The sequence below is a fragment of the Sceloporus occidentalis genome, unplaced genomic scaffold (assembly GCF_023333645.1).
Source record: "Sceloporus occidentalis isolate IW3139 unplaced genomic scaffold, rSceOcc1.0.p SCAF_4, whole genome shotgun sequence".
In the NCBI taxonomy this organism is placed as follows: Eukaryota; Metazoa; Chordata; class Lepidosauria; order Squamata; family Phrynosomatidae; genus Sceloporus; species Sceloporus occidentalis.
Window position 1 is genome coordinate 121,492,929 of NW_028316984.1, and position 15,202 is coordinate 121,508,130.

General features: G+C 38.9%; 1 protein-coding gene across 1 annotated transcript in view; it reads left to right on the top strand.

Moving 5' to 3' along the window:
• Window positions 1-15,202, top strand: part of ANO1 (anoctamin 1) — a 169,517-nt gene that overhangs the window by 44,471 nt on the left and 109,844 nt on the right. Inside the window, exon 2 of the mRNA XM_089523489.1 lies at window positions 14,239-14,417. Within this exon, the coding sequence (XP_089379615.1) occupies window positions 14,239-14,417 (179 nt within the window). The remainder of the gene's footprint in view (window positions 1-14,238; window positions 14,418-15,202) is intronic.

Consider the following 15,202-nt stretch of genomic DNA (forward strand, 5'->3'; position numbering starts at 1 on the left):
TTACCTATACACTACTCACACACTTAGCACTTGTTTCCCCTACAATGTATCTTAATTGTGAAGAAAAATAGCTAGGGTGAGATGAACAGCTGGCCTCCAGTTTCGCCTGCCCTTCAGATCCTATGCAAAGATCCCACCCTCCCTATATTTTTCTTCCATTCTCTTTTCTTTCCAGGAACGAATTGTGAGTCTACACCTATTGTGGTTTAGCCCGAACGCAACAAGAATCATTAAATGGAAATCAGATGATAATTATGCTTGTATCCTAAACATATACCTTTTAATATTAATGAGACATTCTCCCTCTGAGTTTGTTGCAGTAATAACATCTTGGATACAATATTCCATTTTGTGCATCTGGGATAATACAATAAATCAGATGTTGAAGTTTGCACAAGAAAAGAAGCAAAGCAGGACATTATGGCCTGGTATATACTGGCCTTTCAGGTGCCCTCATCACGTGTGAAGGTTGCTGGGAGCCGGAGCGCCCACACAACCCGCAACCCTCACAAGCGACAAAGGCGTAACAGTGGCAGTGCCCTGTCTACATGGGCGCCACCATCGTTACGTAAGTGCCACGCGGCTTCCGCATGGCACCGCATGGCACTTACGTAACAATTGCGTCAGTCGCGTACTTGTTATGCCACCGCGGCTTCAAATGAACATGCTTTTTGCGGGGGGGTTTTCTGCCGGCGGGAAGCCTTGACATTTGGTGGCTGGGGCTTTTTTCTGGCAGAAAAACAGGCACCAGCTGGCCGCCCTTTTTGGGTGGTCTGTACCGCGCCTATGATAATCAGAAAATCCACCTCAAAAGTATTTATTTGGATAGAGTAGGCAAGAGGAATGCACAATGATGTGAGTATTAATATGAGTCTTTCAAGAAGCTTTGCCTGTACTGTGCACAGTATATGAAAGTGTTCTGACCGGCAAGGTATAAAAAAACTAGAGCACTGGTCTGAAATAGAAGAAACGTTAAGAATGGGTAATCCACACCTTAAGGCCTAAATAGAATTGCTACCTCCAACGAGTAGACCCATTGAATGAATGAATACTAATACTAATAATAAGTATTTGAAAGAGGGGTCATGAAGTAGGTTACCCAAACCTGCTAATACTGTAAAACCAATTTTTAAAAAACATATTTTAAAAATCTGCTTTCATTCCTCCATCTCATACATTCACCTATACTCACGCACTCAGCAATTGTATCCCCTACAATCTATCTTCAGTGGGATGATGATGATGATGATGATGATGATGATGATGATGATGATGATGATGATTGTATTCATTTATATTCCACCTTTCTTCCAATAATGGGACTCTAGTCAGCTAACAACATTTTAAACCAATACAGATTAAAAACACTTCAAACGTTAAATATAAGTATAAGATGTACAATTAATCATACATTAAAACAATTAAAATATTAAAATGCATTAAAAACAATAAAATTAAAAAAATAACTATATAAAGATCCTTAAAATACTTCAAAATCAGCAAGCGTACACTTAAGTAAATCCCAGTGATTCATTCAGTAGTTGGGACTAGCAATTGAAGTTCACTCCAAAAGAAACTGTCAATACAAGAAGTTATTTCAAAGAGACAAGGGCTTCCTCGGACAGAAATATGTCAACTGTTTTATCAACTCATTTGGAATACTTCTGTTGTTGATTAAATTGATGTACACAGCTCATGTTAGCTTGACATTTTGAAATCCATTCTATAGTAGGTGTTCTACAATATTAAATGTAAAGAAGGGAAGTGAACTAAAGATGCTAAAATGATGAATTTCATAGTCCTGGATTGAGGAAAAGGTGGCTCATTCCTTGGCTCTCACATATTTCCTGGATGATTCTGGAAAGTCACTTAATCTTACTCTAGTTCAGTTTACAATACATGAACTAAAAGTTTATAAGAATGCATCCTTTCTGTTCTTCATATGATCTTGTCTGTGTAAGAATATAAACTTTAAGAGTAGGGTGTGCCATATGCTTAACTGGTCCTTCTCACTGTGGCATTGCAGACAACCAAACAGTAATAATAAATTTAATAATTAGTAAAGGAAATACGAAAACTGCTTCTTAGAGCAGTTGCTGGCACTGATTGTAATCAGTGAGAAACAGGAATGACAAAATGTGAGAACTAGGGACTCTATTTTAGGCCCAGAAAGTTTTTACTTATTCATTATTCTAACTTTCTGATACATTGCACTTGAAAAGTTTGGGATGGATGAAAGTATATCAGAAATAAATCGCAATCTCTGTTGTACTGTTAGATTAACTGCAACCTTTATTAGTAAGCCTAAGACCCTATGGGACCTCCAAATCAATTATCTGGCCAGCTTCTCATTAATCTTCAGTAAGAGCCCATTTCACAGACTATGGTGGGGTACAGACCACCCAAAAAAGGGGTTTTCTGCCCTGCCTTGTTTTGCTGCGCGAGGAAGCTGCAGCGGACAAACCGCGCAGCTTCCTCGCACAGCAAAAAGAACCCACAAAAAGCCGGTTCTTCTTGTGGCATGATTGTGACACCGCACGTGTGCCAATGATGCACTCGCAACGTCACAATGCCGTCACGACATGCGGACGCTAAGTGTCCGTTGCGTCAAAATGGCGGCACCCATCTGTAAAGGGCGCCGCCATTTTGACACTCTCATCATATGTGAGGGGCACTGGAAGCGCCGCCCCTCGCATGTAACAATGGTGCCCCATTGCGCCCGTCTGTAGAGTGCCTATAACAACAACTGAGAAGACTTCTCTACTTGCCTCTGATGTCAGGACAGATCTGTGTACGTAACTCACTAATTCATAGTCTGGAAGCATATACCTTCCAGATATTAAGAACTACAACTCCCATGTTCATTACTATTGGCTGTGTTTGCTAGGGGTGATTGGAGTTGCAGTCCTACCCCATTTGAAGGATCACTCATTTGCCCATTCTAATCATACTAACTGGTATTTAATTGTTCCCATAGTATACTTAGTAACACACTTAAGATAGCAGCCAATGAATCCAATCCTATGCAAGTTTATTCTCAATATAGCTGACACTCAAATAATGATGTACTGGAATGCAGCTCTTGAAATTTAAATTGACACAGATGTGAGTGATTTCCTTTAGATTACTGTGGTACCAGCTCTGTTCCCATTGTACAAATAGGATGAACAGGAAGGGAAAATATGTGTGAATGTTTCTAAGCCTAAAGGCACTTAAATCCAATGGAGGTCATTGGTGTCTTCCAAAGTTACACACATCTATAATGAATCCTTTGTTAATGAATCAGGACTTGAAATGTCTCTATGTGATATTGCCAGTGGAATCCTTTAGCTGAATTCAAGGGATCTTTGAAACAAGAGGCCAGAGCTGAGCTGTCACATGTACCTGGGCATACTGCCACTGATCTATCCACATACATTTCAACCATGATATTTTGAAGCCAGCTGTTGCCAACCAGTGCAGGTCTCGCACTTTCAATGTGTGCCGGTGTCACAAGAGCTAAAACTAGGAGGCAGTTATGTCTCTGAGGAATAATTTCTTTAACCCGTAATCCATTCTAACAAGTGTCATTTTTTTACTGTGAGTTCTATGGCAACTAAATCCCAACAACTGAATCCATTTTCTCTTATGGTGACTGTAGACTTGTGAGAAAAGAGATACAAGTCATGCCTGTCAGATGCCAAAGTCCAAAAAATTGAGATACTGTATAAGAAGAAACTACTTGCTACCCAGCCATATTCTATGCCAGCAGGGGATAAACTTAGTTTACAGCATATGTTTAGGACTATTACAGAACTTACAGGTCAAGTGAAATTTTCAGGGTTATCCAAACAAACAAAATAGAAGAAAGAAATGCTTACGTAATGACTTAGCACAGGGGTAAGCAACCTATGGCCCGCGGGCCGGATGCGGCCCGGCAAGGCCTTGGGACCGGCCCCAGCCCGGTCCTGCCGCCGATTGCCGCCGGAGCCTTTGGCCTCTCGCGTGAGGGTGTGGGGCCTTTGGCCTATCAGGAGGAAGTGGCCAAGGGGGGGCAAGCGGTGGGCAAGGGGGGCAATTGTCTATAGAAGCCTCAGAAACATGCATTTATATTAACATTTTTTAAAAACCAGCAAATTTTTCGTGTGTCCTCCATTTTTTAAAAAAGTGTCCTCCATTTGAAAATTTTGTCTTACATTTGTCCTGGTTTATTTATTTATTTAATTTTTTTTTAAAATTATTTAATTATTTATTTTTTGGCTTCGGCCCCCCAGTTGTCTGAGGGCCAGCAACCTGGCCCCCGGCTCAAAAAGGTTGCCTACCTCTGACTTAGCATAAAATGTTCTGAGGGCTATTAAAAATTTCCAAGAAGTGATAGCAAGAAAAATGGGCCTAGTGTAACATTTTGTTACACTAGACATGTAATGCAATTAACACAAGACTTGACTCATTATTTTGATGATACATCTTGTGCATTGGCATTTCTCAAGTTTTGAACGTTTTTCAGAGAGGCAATCCTGATTATTACTGTGGAGAAAAAAATTGAAATACTTCAGCCGACCCATGGCTGTTCCTAGACTTTGAGCTAATGTAACATAGGAAGCAGACTAATTCTTGGTCTATCTGATTATTGATCTATCTGACTCAGTATTGTCAGCCCTGACAGGCAGCAGCTCCTCCAAGTATCCGGCAAAAATCCAAGTTCTACTTTGAAATGCCATAAAATGAACTTGGGACATTTTTTAAACTTGATTTTTCATTAAAAAAAAGAAACATTTTACAATCTTTACTCATAAACTCCTTGTGATTCCTGAAACATCTTATATGACATCTTATATGATATTTGTGACATCAGTACACTTCAGATAAATTTCACTCAATTACTATAACTTAATATCAAAACATACTTTTAACTTCCAGTAGATTTTCTGTTTTTATACCTTGGATAGTTAAGCTAATGAACTTCTGTAATTTTGTCTGAGTCATTTTTTGGTTTCAATCTACCATTCTCATTCTATTGTGCAGAAAACAATAACAATATTGTGTAATTTACATTAATAAAAGAAGTATTATCACTGAAGTTATCTCTTATTTTTCCTTCAGATGTTTTATTCTTTCAAATTACTTTGTACGATATTTGTAAAAAGAAACTAAACTATACATTTCTATTACCCTCAAAGTAGTTACTTCCATTTTTCCTTAACAAAATGTTAACAGAAGTTCCCATTCCTTCTCTACTTTTTACATTGATTTTCCATTTAGTAATTGTTTGAGTTTGTCCATTTCTATGGCTTCTGGAGTAGGTCTGGAGTAGAATTTTCTTTTCTTTTTTGTGCATATGCAACCCTAGCTGTTGAGACCCTATATAGTATTTGTCTCCAGCTGTTTCTTATTTTAGGGTTAGTGACCTTGTTTACCATGTTGAGTAGATAGATTTCAGATAATTTTTTTCCAATATTCTTTTGCTCATGGACATGTCCACCATTAGATGGAATCAAGACCCAATAATGTTTTTACACTTCCAACAGGTGTTTTGGCCACACTTATAATTAAAGAGGAACAAATGCGAGCCTCTTCCTCCTCCTCCTCCTCTCCCCATGCTGTCCCCAGCCTTCAGCTGCCTCCAGAGGGTCTGAAAGGAGGAGGAACAGGCATGTGCTTCTTTTTCTTCCCCTTCCTGCCATGCCAATCCCAGCCTTCAGCCTCTTCCTTCTCCCTCCGCCCCCCGTGTGCCAGAGAAAATGGCTTTGCATGCCATCTCTGCCACGCGTGCCATAGGTTCGCCATCACAGCTCTAGGTTTTCCAGAACATCTCTATGACCAGCTTCTGGTAGTGTTGCACTGGACGATCTAGAGGTTCCTAGGGTGAACATATTAATCAAATCCATGAATAATCAAATCTGCAAAGGTCAAAGTCACAAATGTGGAGTGATGACTGTAAATATAATGTTATTACTAATCATTATTTCATATGCAGATATGGGTGGGGCTTGTGCACCCTGCGACATCTTGGTTCTGCGTGGCTCCTCAACCCCAGGTGTGGGTTACAAACTTGCAAACACACTGCTTGGATGCTTTCAAACTTTACTGAACTATCAAATCATACAAGATAACACCCCAAAACCCCAGACATAAACAAAGTCTCAGTCGACCTTCTGTTCCTTCATGGAGACTCCTCCCCAAACTCTTCTCTCGACCTGAAGCACTTCTCCAAAATCTCCAGTTCCGACTTGTCCCACTCTGCCACCACTGGACCCTGCTCCCACAATTCTCCTTTTGGGTCTCACCACTCCTTTTCCAGGGTTCCTTCTTCCTTTCTCCTCCACTTCCCTTCCTGGGGTATCTAAAGTCCCCCTCTTCTTTAGGGTTCCGCAGCTTTACCTCCACGTGTGGGCCAACCCTGAGCAGTCTGTGCCTTCCTTGAAGAGTTACGGAGTGGCCTTCCCTCCGGGGGCTTCTCGTCACCTTTTCTAGCCCTGCTCCAACTGCCTCCCCATGTCTGGTTCTTCCGCGTCTTCCCCTCCTCCATACGTTCTCCTCTCCCTTACCTTTTATACCTCTCCCCAAGGGTTTCACCTTCTCTCCTTCCCCTTCCCCAGGGTCCTCCTTTCCCTCTGATTGTGTCTCTGCCCAACCATCCCTCTCCTCCCCTTCTCCTCCCTCACTACAGCAGGTACAAATCTTCCACAGAGTCCCATAAATATCTAATTTTCAACCAAGATCAAACCATAAGGAACATGGAATCACTTCTAGATCAGCTGAAACACTTCTTGATCAATTGAAATGTCTATACAGCTTGCTGAGGGAGATAATGTTGAAAACTGGCCCCACCCCAGTACAGTTGCCCTCCTCTGGCCTTCACTAAATAATTTTGCTATTTATTTGCTGTCATGCAAATATTAACAAACCTACCAGGATGAAGCTCAGAAAATGTTGACAACAACATTTGGATCTTCAAATGTGAATGTTCTCTCTTGCTAGTTTGTTCTTGCAACATTTTTAAACAGACCCCCTTAAACTGAAAACAAATACAGAACTAGCCACAGACACTGTGTGGAAAAAATGGACCAGTGGTCTGTTCTAAATTGAAAGGAACTAAATAATCAGACATTTGTTATTTATTGTTTCCAAATAATAGGCCAACTTTATAGTACAATTTAAAAAAAAGTGTCCTTGCTTTGTTTCCTTGTGTGTCTTTGAGTTTAGTGTAAATGTATTCCAAGTTTAAATACATATTGCAAGTTTAAGTATATTAAAATGAGAAAGAATGTTGTGGTTCCTTGAAAGAGTGGCATGCTTTATTTGTCATAAGCTTTCATGGCCTACAGCATGGGCTGCATTCCACAGAATAGTAATGCCAGATAAAACTTGTTAGTCTTTAAGGTGCTACAAGACTCCTTGTTACTTTTTTCTGTAACAGACTAATGCGGAAGTTGTTTTAAAATAAAGACTGCCTCCTGCTGCAGTTTATTTGACAACATGCTCAGCGTGGATAAGGTCCCAGATTTAATTCCTGCTGTCTTCGGTTACAGCATCTGAGATATTGGAGCTGGAGATTTGCTGCTGTTGGTCAGAGTAGCCCATGCTTGGCTAGAGACGCTTATGGTCTGTCAATATAAAGTAGCTAATTTATATAATATTTTAATATTGGATCACCCAGCTTTGTTCCAAGAGCCACATTGTTGGCAAACCATCCATCCTGCTCTTTCACCGGAAAGGTAGGCTAAACATATTGCAGAATTCAGAACCTACATGGAGATAGTCTTAACAGCTGCTTGACAGTGTTGGTATTTTCAGAATGTGGAGAGGTTTCTTTGCGTCTTTTGGGTCAAATGATAAAAGTAAAATAGAGGAAGCAGCAACTTATCTGAAGACTCAGTGAATAAAAGCAGAGATCAAATGAGGAGCAAGAGTGAGGGTGAAGCAGTAATGGCAGCTTCTAGAGAGGTAGTGGTTGGGCATACAGAGAAATGGATGAGTATCAATAATGCGAGCAATTGTGATTTTTCAGCTAAGTGCAGTCATAGGCAGCAACTGAGTATCCCTATGATTAAATAAGAAGGGGTATTTCCTGGTTCCTGTCTCTTTAGAGAGAACTTTTAGGCACAGAGTCACTGTAAATGTTCATAGCTTTTCTACTTCTGTTTATTCATCCTTCCTTCTACTGCTGAGTTGGCATAAAGTACTGTACAACTTATTGAGAGAGCTATTAATAGTGATAATTATGCCTTGAGACTAGAACCCTTAATGGAAGTTCTCTCTAAAGAGACAAGAACCAGGAAATACCCCTTCTTTAATCATAGGGATACTTGGTTAATGTTAATGAATGATTGGATTTGTCTGGCAGTCATCCATAACTTGCATTTGTTGGGAAAGAAGGCATTTGAGAAACAAGTTATGCCTGTCTAATCTGATCTTTTAAACACTACTCTCTTTAGACCATCTCATTCTTTCCATAACTGTGTACATTCTGTGAAGCATAAGGTGGCCTTGAACCACACTGTTAACATCCTTAGTAGATGAAGAGATGACAGTGATTGTGGAAAATGCACCATATATCACAAAATGGTGGGATGTATCAGTGCTGTTACCTAGGTGAATCCCTTAAACAGTATAAAGAGTGCTTAGGGAGTGCTTAAGAGCACTGATAAGCGGTATAGAAATGTACTTGCTGCTTGCTATTGCTAAAAGTAACTGCAGTGCACAAAAATACGTTTCTCAAGGCCAGGAGAGCACAGTGAGCTCTACTTAATGTTAACTGTCCAAGATGCATGGAGACCCTTTTCACAGGTGGGAGCTTAACCTTAGAATTCCCTATTCTCTTGTATCTTAGGCAACAGATCAAAGCATTTATTTGCATAAGCTTTCAGAAAATAAATAAAAAAAATATTTTATTATTTGTTGGTCAAGTTGGATTTGTTTTATTGTATTTTATCAGACATTTGTACAATTGTAAATGTGTAATTTTAATCATATGTTTTATGTGGACCTCTAGTTGTTTTGATATCTTATAAGAACATAAATTTAATCAAGCTCAAAAGCAAACAGCAGAAGCTTCTGAATTTCTCCTTATACAGTCGGTCCTTCTTATACACAGATTTTTTATACATGGATTCAAGCATCCACAGTTTGAAAATGTTCAAAAAAAGTATAAATTTCAAATATCAGACCTTGATTTTCCACTTTTTTATAAGGGACACCATTTTGTTATGTCATTATATTTAATAGGACTTGAGTATCCATGGATTTTGTTATCCACGGGGGATCTTGGAACCAACCCCCAGCGTATAACAAGGGTCCAGTGTAGTTGAATTGTTGGAAAAGAACAAGGGAGGAAAGGAAGAGCTGTCAAGTCCAACATTGATTCATGCTTTAGTGTAAACTATAATTTATCATTGTATCTAAATACAGCCTAGGTATTCAGTCAGAAATACTCTTCACTCCTAGAGCAGCTTTCAGATCAATAACAGTAAGACAGTCTCTGCTCTCAAGCTTCTGTTATATGTGGAATGACTCCCATGATTGGAATATTAGAATTCAAGGATATAACTTATTCAAAAATAATGGATGTGGCAGAAAGGGAAGATGCCTTCTGGATGCCTCAATTTAAGAAGGATATAGCCAGCATGGTGTAGTGGTTTCAGCACTGGACTACAGCCCTGGAGACCAGGGCTCGATTCCCTGCTTGACCATGGAAACCCATTGGGTGATTTTGGATGAGTCACACACTCTTAGTGTCATAAAACCCTTTATAGATTTGTTTTAGGATTGCTGTAAATTGCAAATGACTTGAAGGTATGCACCACCACCAACAGACAGACAAGTTGACGCAGATTCAGAGAAGGGCAATCCAGATGATAAGAGGTCTGGAGAACAATTGTCTGAGAATATTGTCAGAATTTACTGACAGGGGCACAATGAAAGAAGAATACAGAGAGACACTTTCAGTAGCCAAAAAGAAAGAGTTGAAACTATGGATGACAGATAAACACTACAAGGAGTTAAGGAAAGAAAGAAGCTAAACAAAAGGGAGACATGAATAAACTCAGAATCATGAAAGCAACAGTATAACGACTAGTGCAAAAAGATAAAGACATCTACTACAATGATCAATGCGGAGAAATAGAAGACAACAACAAAAAAGTAAGAATGAGAGACCTATTCAACAAGATCTAGGAAATCAAAGGGAAGTTCAGACCAATGACCGGAATGCTCTATTATAATAAAAATAACATAATTCAAGACTAGGAAGGAATGAAAAGACACTGGATGCAATATACAGAACAGTTATATAAAAGAGATGACAAAATGAAGAACACATGGAATGAAGAGCCATATGAAGATGAGCACCAAATTCTAAAAATTGTTTACTATACAATGTATATATTTACTCTTTTATACTTTACATTGTTTTCTTTACTCTTCAGGATCTTCTCTAGTTCTTTTATAGCTCCCCCCCCCCCCCGCCGCTGCCATTCTTAATCTTTTTTTCTGATTTCTTGACTGCAGTCCCTGATGTTTGAATATTTTCCCAATATTTTTATTTTGTTTTCCAAAACTGGACAGAAAATTGTAACCTCTTTTACATACATATAAACATCATTTATTTTTCCATTTTCCAAGTCCTTTAAATCCCCTTCCTCCCTTCTTTCCTTTGATACAATATCAATTGGAAAAAGCCCAGTAATGCTAGGAAAAGTGGAGAGAAGTAGAAAGAGAAGAAGGCCACATGCTAGATAGATGGACTGTATTAAGGAGGCCACCAGTATGAAATTACAGGAACTAAGCAGAGTAGTGGAGGCCAGGGAGCCTTGAGATGTCTCATCCATGGGGTCACCATGGGTCGAGATCGACTCAAGGGCAGTTAACAACAACAACAACAACAGAACAAAACATATGAGGAAAGGTTGAAGGATCTGGGTATGTTCAGTTTGGTGAAGAGAAGGCTGAGTGGTGACATGATTGCACTCTTTCAAGACCTCAAGGGATGTCACAGAAAGGAGGAGGCAGGTCTCTTCTCGGCTGTCCTGACAGGTACTGCTAGGTCAAATGGTAGAAAGTTACAGGAGAGTAGATTTCAATTGAATATTAGAAGGATTTTCTTGACAATGAGAACAATTCAGCAGTGGAACCAATTGGACATCAAAAAGAGGCTAGACAACTACTTCCTGCAGATGCTTTAGCTGGAAATTATGCACTGAGCAGGGGTTAGAATAAATTGTCCATGAGGCCCAACTCTATCATTTTAATTCTCTCTATATTTTTAAAGGCACAAAAGGAAAAGACGATGAGGTATGAAAAGGAAAATAGAAACACTCAAGCAGCAATTCTTTATGTTATATGGTTCTTACAATAATAAGATGTAATAGATACAGTTGTTGTAACAGAGCCAAAAAAGTTGAAGGCTTTCATGGCTGGCATCCATAGTTTTTTGTGGGGTTTTTTGGGCTATGAAGCCGTGTTTAGAAGAATTTATTCCCGATGTTTTGTCAGCAGCTGTAGATGGTATCTTCAGAGAATGCTGGCTTGGAAGAGAGTGGGGTATATATACTGTTGGTTAAGAGGAAGTAATTTACATGTTAATCTGTGTATTTTTCTGTTGTTGAATGGCAACAATAGACACACTGAGACCTTGCTTTCAACAACAGAAAAATACACAGATTAACATGTAAATCACTTCCTCTCAACCAACAGTATATATACCCCACTCTCTTCCCTGACAGCATTCTCTGAAAATGCCAGCCACAATTGCTGGCGAAACATCAGGAATAAAATCTTCTAGAACATGGCCTCATAGCCCGAAAAACCCACAAAAAAAGTAATAGAGAAAAAAAATGCTGTTCTCTCAGCTAAATTAATGAAATGGCCCTTTTCCCTGTCTCTCCCTCTGTTACAGCATCAGGGGATGGATTCCAGACAACTCTTGAGGTAGAGGAAAAGGCCACTGATTGATAGTGGTCCTATTTCCTTCTCTATTCATCCTACAGTCTAAAGTACATGACAAAGAACTGAGATTTTGTTTTACTGTAACAGACTGGAACACCATGTGCTGAAGTTTGTTGTTGTTTTTTAAAACACATTCTGGGAATAAGAAAGCTTTGTGTCAGTCTTCCACATGGGATCAGTAACTGTATACTCCATTGATTATACAGATCTTGAGGACCGAATTACTTCCTTGCAGCTTATCTAATACTAAATTGATTTGAAGTGAAGCATTTCCTTCATAGAGTATAAGCTCCTGTTACTGAAATATTTACATTTCACATCTTTTCTGCTAACCATAACAAACCAGTTTTATGCTTCCTTGCCTATTGTGCCGATATGTTTGTTCTCTGTTATGTGACACATTGCCAAGGCTCTTGACACTGGGGGCCCAGGTGAACATAGTGACAGATGGGCAATTGTTTGAAATTGCACAATAGAATTGACTCATCTGAACAGAGTTCCAACCCATTCCCATACTGATTCATATTAACAGTCTACCAGCACCTTAAAGATTAACAAATTTTATAATGGTATAGCCTTAGGTGGACTACAACCCACTTCATCAAATTTGGGCTGTAGTCAATGTTTTAGAGAGCTAGCATGGCACAGTGGTTTGAGCGTTGGACTAGGACATTGAGAGACCAGGATTTAATTCCTGCTCAGCCATGGAAACCCACTGTGTGTCCTCGGGCAAGTCACACTTTCTCATCCTCTGACAAAAGCAAAGGCAAACCCCCTCTGAACAAATTTTGCCAAGGAAGCCCTGTGATAGGATCACCTTAGGGTCACCTTAAGTCAGAAATGATGCTGAGGCACACAGCAGTAACACAGTTCCACAAGACTATTTATTCTGTGTTTGCTGTAATAAACTAATAGAGCCAAATCCTTGACAATTATATAAATTAGTTACTTAAATTTAAACATAAAATTCCTAAGTTCAATTATTGGAGAATCTTTTAAACAATTTCTTTATGTAATTACTTCCTTTGAACAGAATCTTTCTCGCCTCCTCCTGCCAAGATATACAGTCTTTTGCTCTATAAACCATTTTATGCAAGTGCTAGACTTCTTCCATGTAAGAACTCAAATGTTGAGCTCATCCACAGACTAACATTTGTATAGAAAGGATCTAAGTTTGTTGTAATTTCAGAATAGCAGCACTAGTACAAATTTTCAATTGAAGTTGGTGTAAATTTCTGAGGAAGTCTTACACAGTGTTAGCTGACAGCTTCCATGTTGGTGGGGCAAAGAATCCACCTCACATTTTTTGGAAGGTGCTGTCTAAGGTAATTAAACCTATTCGCCAGATAGGTCGAGTACCTTTTAAAGTTCAGAATGAAACCTAGAGCAAAGTCACCATCCCACTGCCATGTGAGCCATTGGTATTACATCTAGGCACAAATAGACTTGAGATGGCAGTTATCAGAGCAGACATTAGAGACTTTCTTTGCAATGTATATTTACCTTGAATAACATAACATCATGGTGTGTGCATAGTGTTCACAGTCTTGGGGGGGCAAGTAGAGGGATTAGTGATATATAATTTAAGCAGGTACTTGCTTCCTCTGATCCAGCATGCATTAGTTTTCACACATAGGAAAGGATAGCTAATAGAGTTTTTAACAATATGAATTCATCAGTCTGATAAGTTCTAAAAAGTTACATATTTATTTGACTAATTTAGATATCTTCTTACAAACTGTTTAAATCTTGCTCCCACCCTTGTATTTTTCTCCAGTGTTCTCAAACAACATTGCTGCCAACCTATTTGACTGTAAATATTGTGTTTCTATTATAGAATTATTTCTATGCATAGGTTTAGCTATGCTATTGTTGTATAAGTAAGCAGTTGTGTGGCAGATTTAAACTTCATTGTATTATCTTATGATACTGCTATTTATTTGTAGTATAGAGCATAGTATGTTTGCAGTGACTATGATTAGAAATTCAGTTCAATCAGCTGCTAAGTACAGCTTGCAAGAACCCATTGGTCCCTATAGTCCTGAGACACAGAATCATTTCTTGCAGTGCTAATTAACTAAGCCATTCTCAAGCAGGAACCTGGGAAAAGTATACAGGTGCTCAGTACCGAGCCAGGGGAGCATAAGGCAAGGCTGACAGGAGGGACTTACAAAGGGGTGGGAAGACAAAAGGTAAGGGGCAGATGCAGACTGGAACCAGATATGTTCCAGCTGGAGAGTGTTGTGATGCCTGAGAGACTGGATATGAGGTGCAAAGAAAGGTTTTAAACCAATCTGTTCCTTTTCTCTTTAGACACGGATGGTTCATTTAATGGGGTGGAGTTTCTGCCAGAAGATTTTGGGGATGCTCCTCATGAAACAACAATGAGAGTGAATGAGAAATATTCCACTTTACCTGCTGAGGAGCAAGGGATTCACATTATCAACATCAGAGCTATTGAAGATATAGGATATGTTCGCACAGAAAGTACGGTGAGTAAAGGTGCTAAAAGCCTCCACATCCTCTTTATTGTCAAATGTGGACATTACAGGGAGATTCGCCTGTGTTCGCAATACTTTCATAGCCCACGGTTGTGGTTATGTCCCCACTGCATGCTAATCCTTCCCAAGACAAAGCTGATTTAAAGACCAGACACTTAAAAAAAAGCTTTCCATTACTTTATAAAAGCCTCAATTCTAATCAAAGATATTCATACACCTATATGGGAACAAATATATACACGCTGCACTTTATTTGCATTGCAGAACAAAGATATAGTTTTTGAAAAGTTTTTCCACTGCTTTTTCCTATATTCTTTGAATTTTCAAAATAATATTAATGGTATTAAAACATTTGTATTTATGACAGATTACCCTTAAGGGTTTGTTCCCAAATGTTATCTGAGAATAAAATAGTAGTATTTTTTGCATGTATGTATGTATTTACATCGTTTCTAATTCAGAGTTAGGCATCAAATGATGCAGCTGTCTTTGATAGAGATATGCGATGGGGGGGATTTACCTATTTTTTTCTTCCTATTATACAGTCTCTGTCCTCTCTCCACTAAAAAAGACAGACAGACAGACAGTGAAAAGATAGGTGCAGAATGTATTATCTGTTTCCAGAGGTGTAACTAGGTGTTTTCTGGGGAGAAAATCAAATTTTCTGGAATTTAAAAAAAAAAAAACACTAATGAATTTATTATGGCAGAGTCAATTTGATTTATCATGATCCTAAATGAAATGAATATCCCAAAGCTTGTTAAGTTGTAATCTGA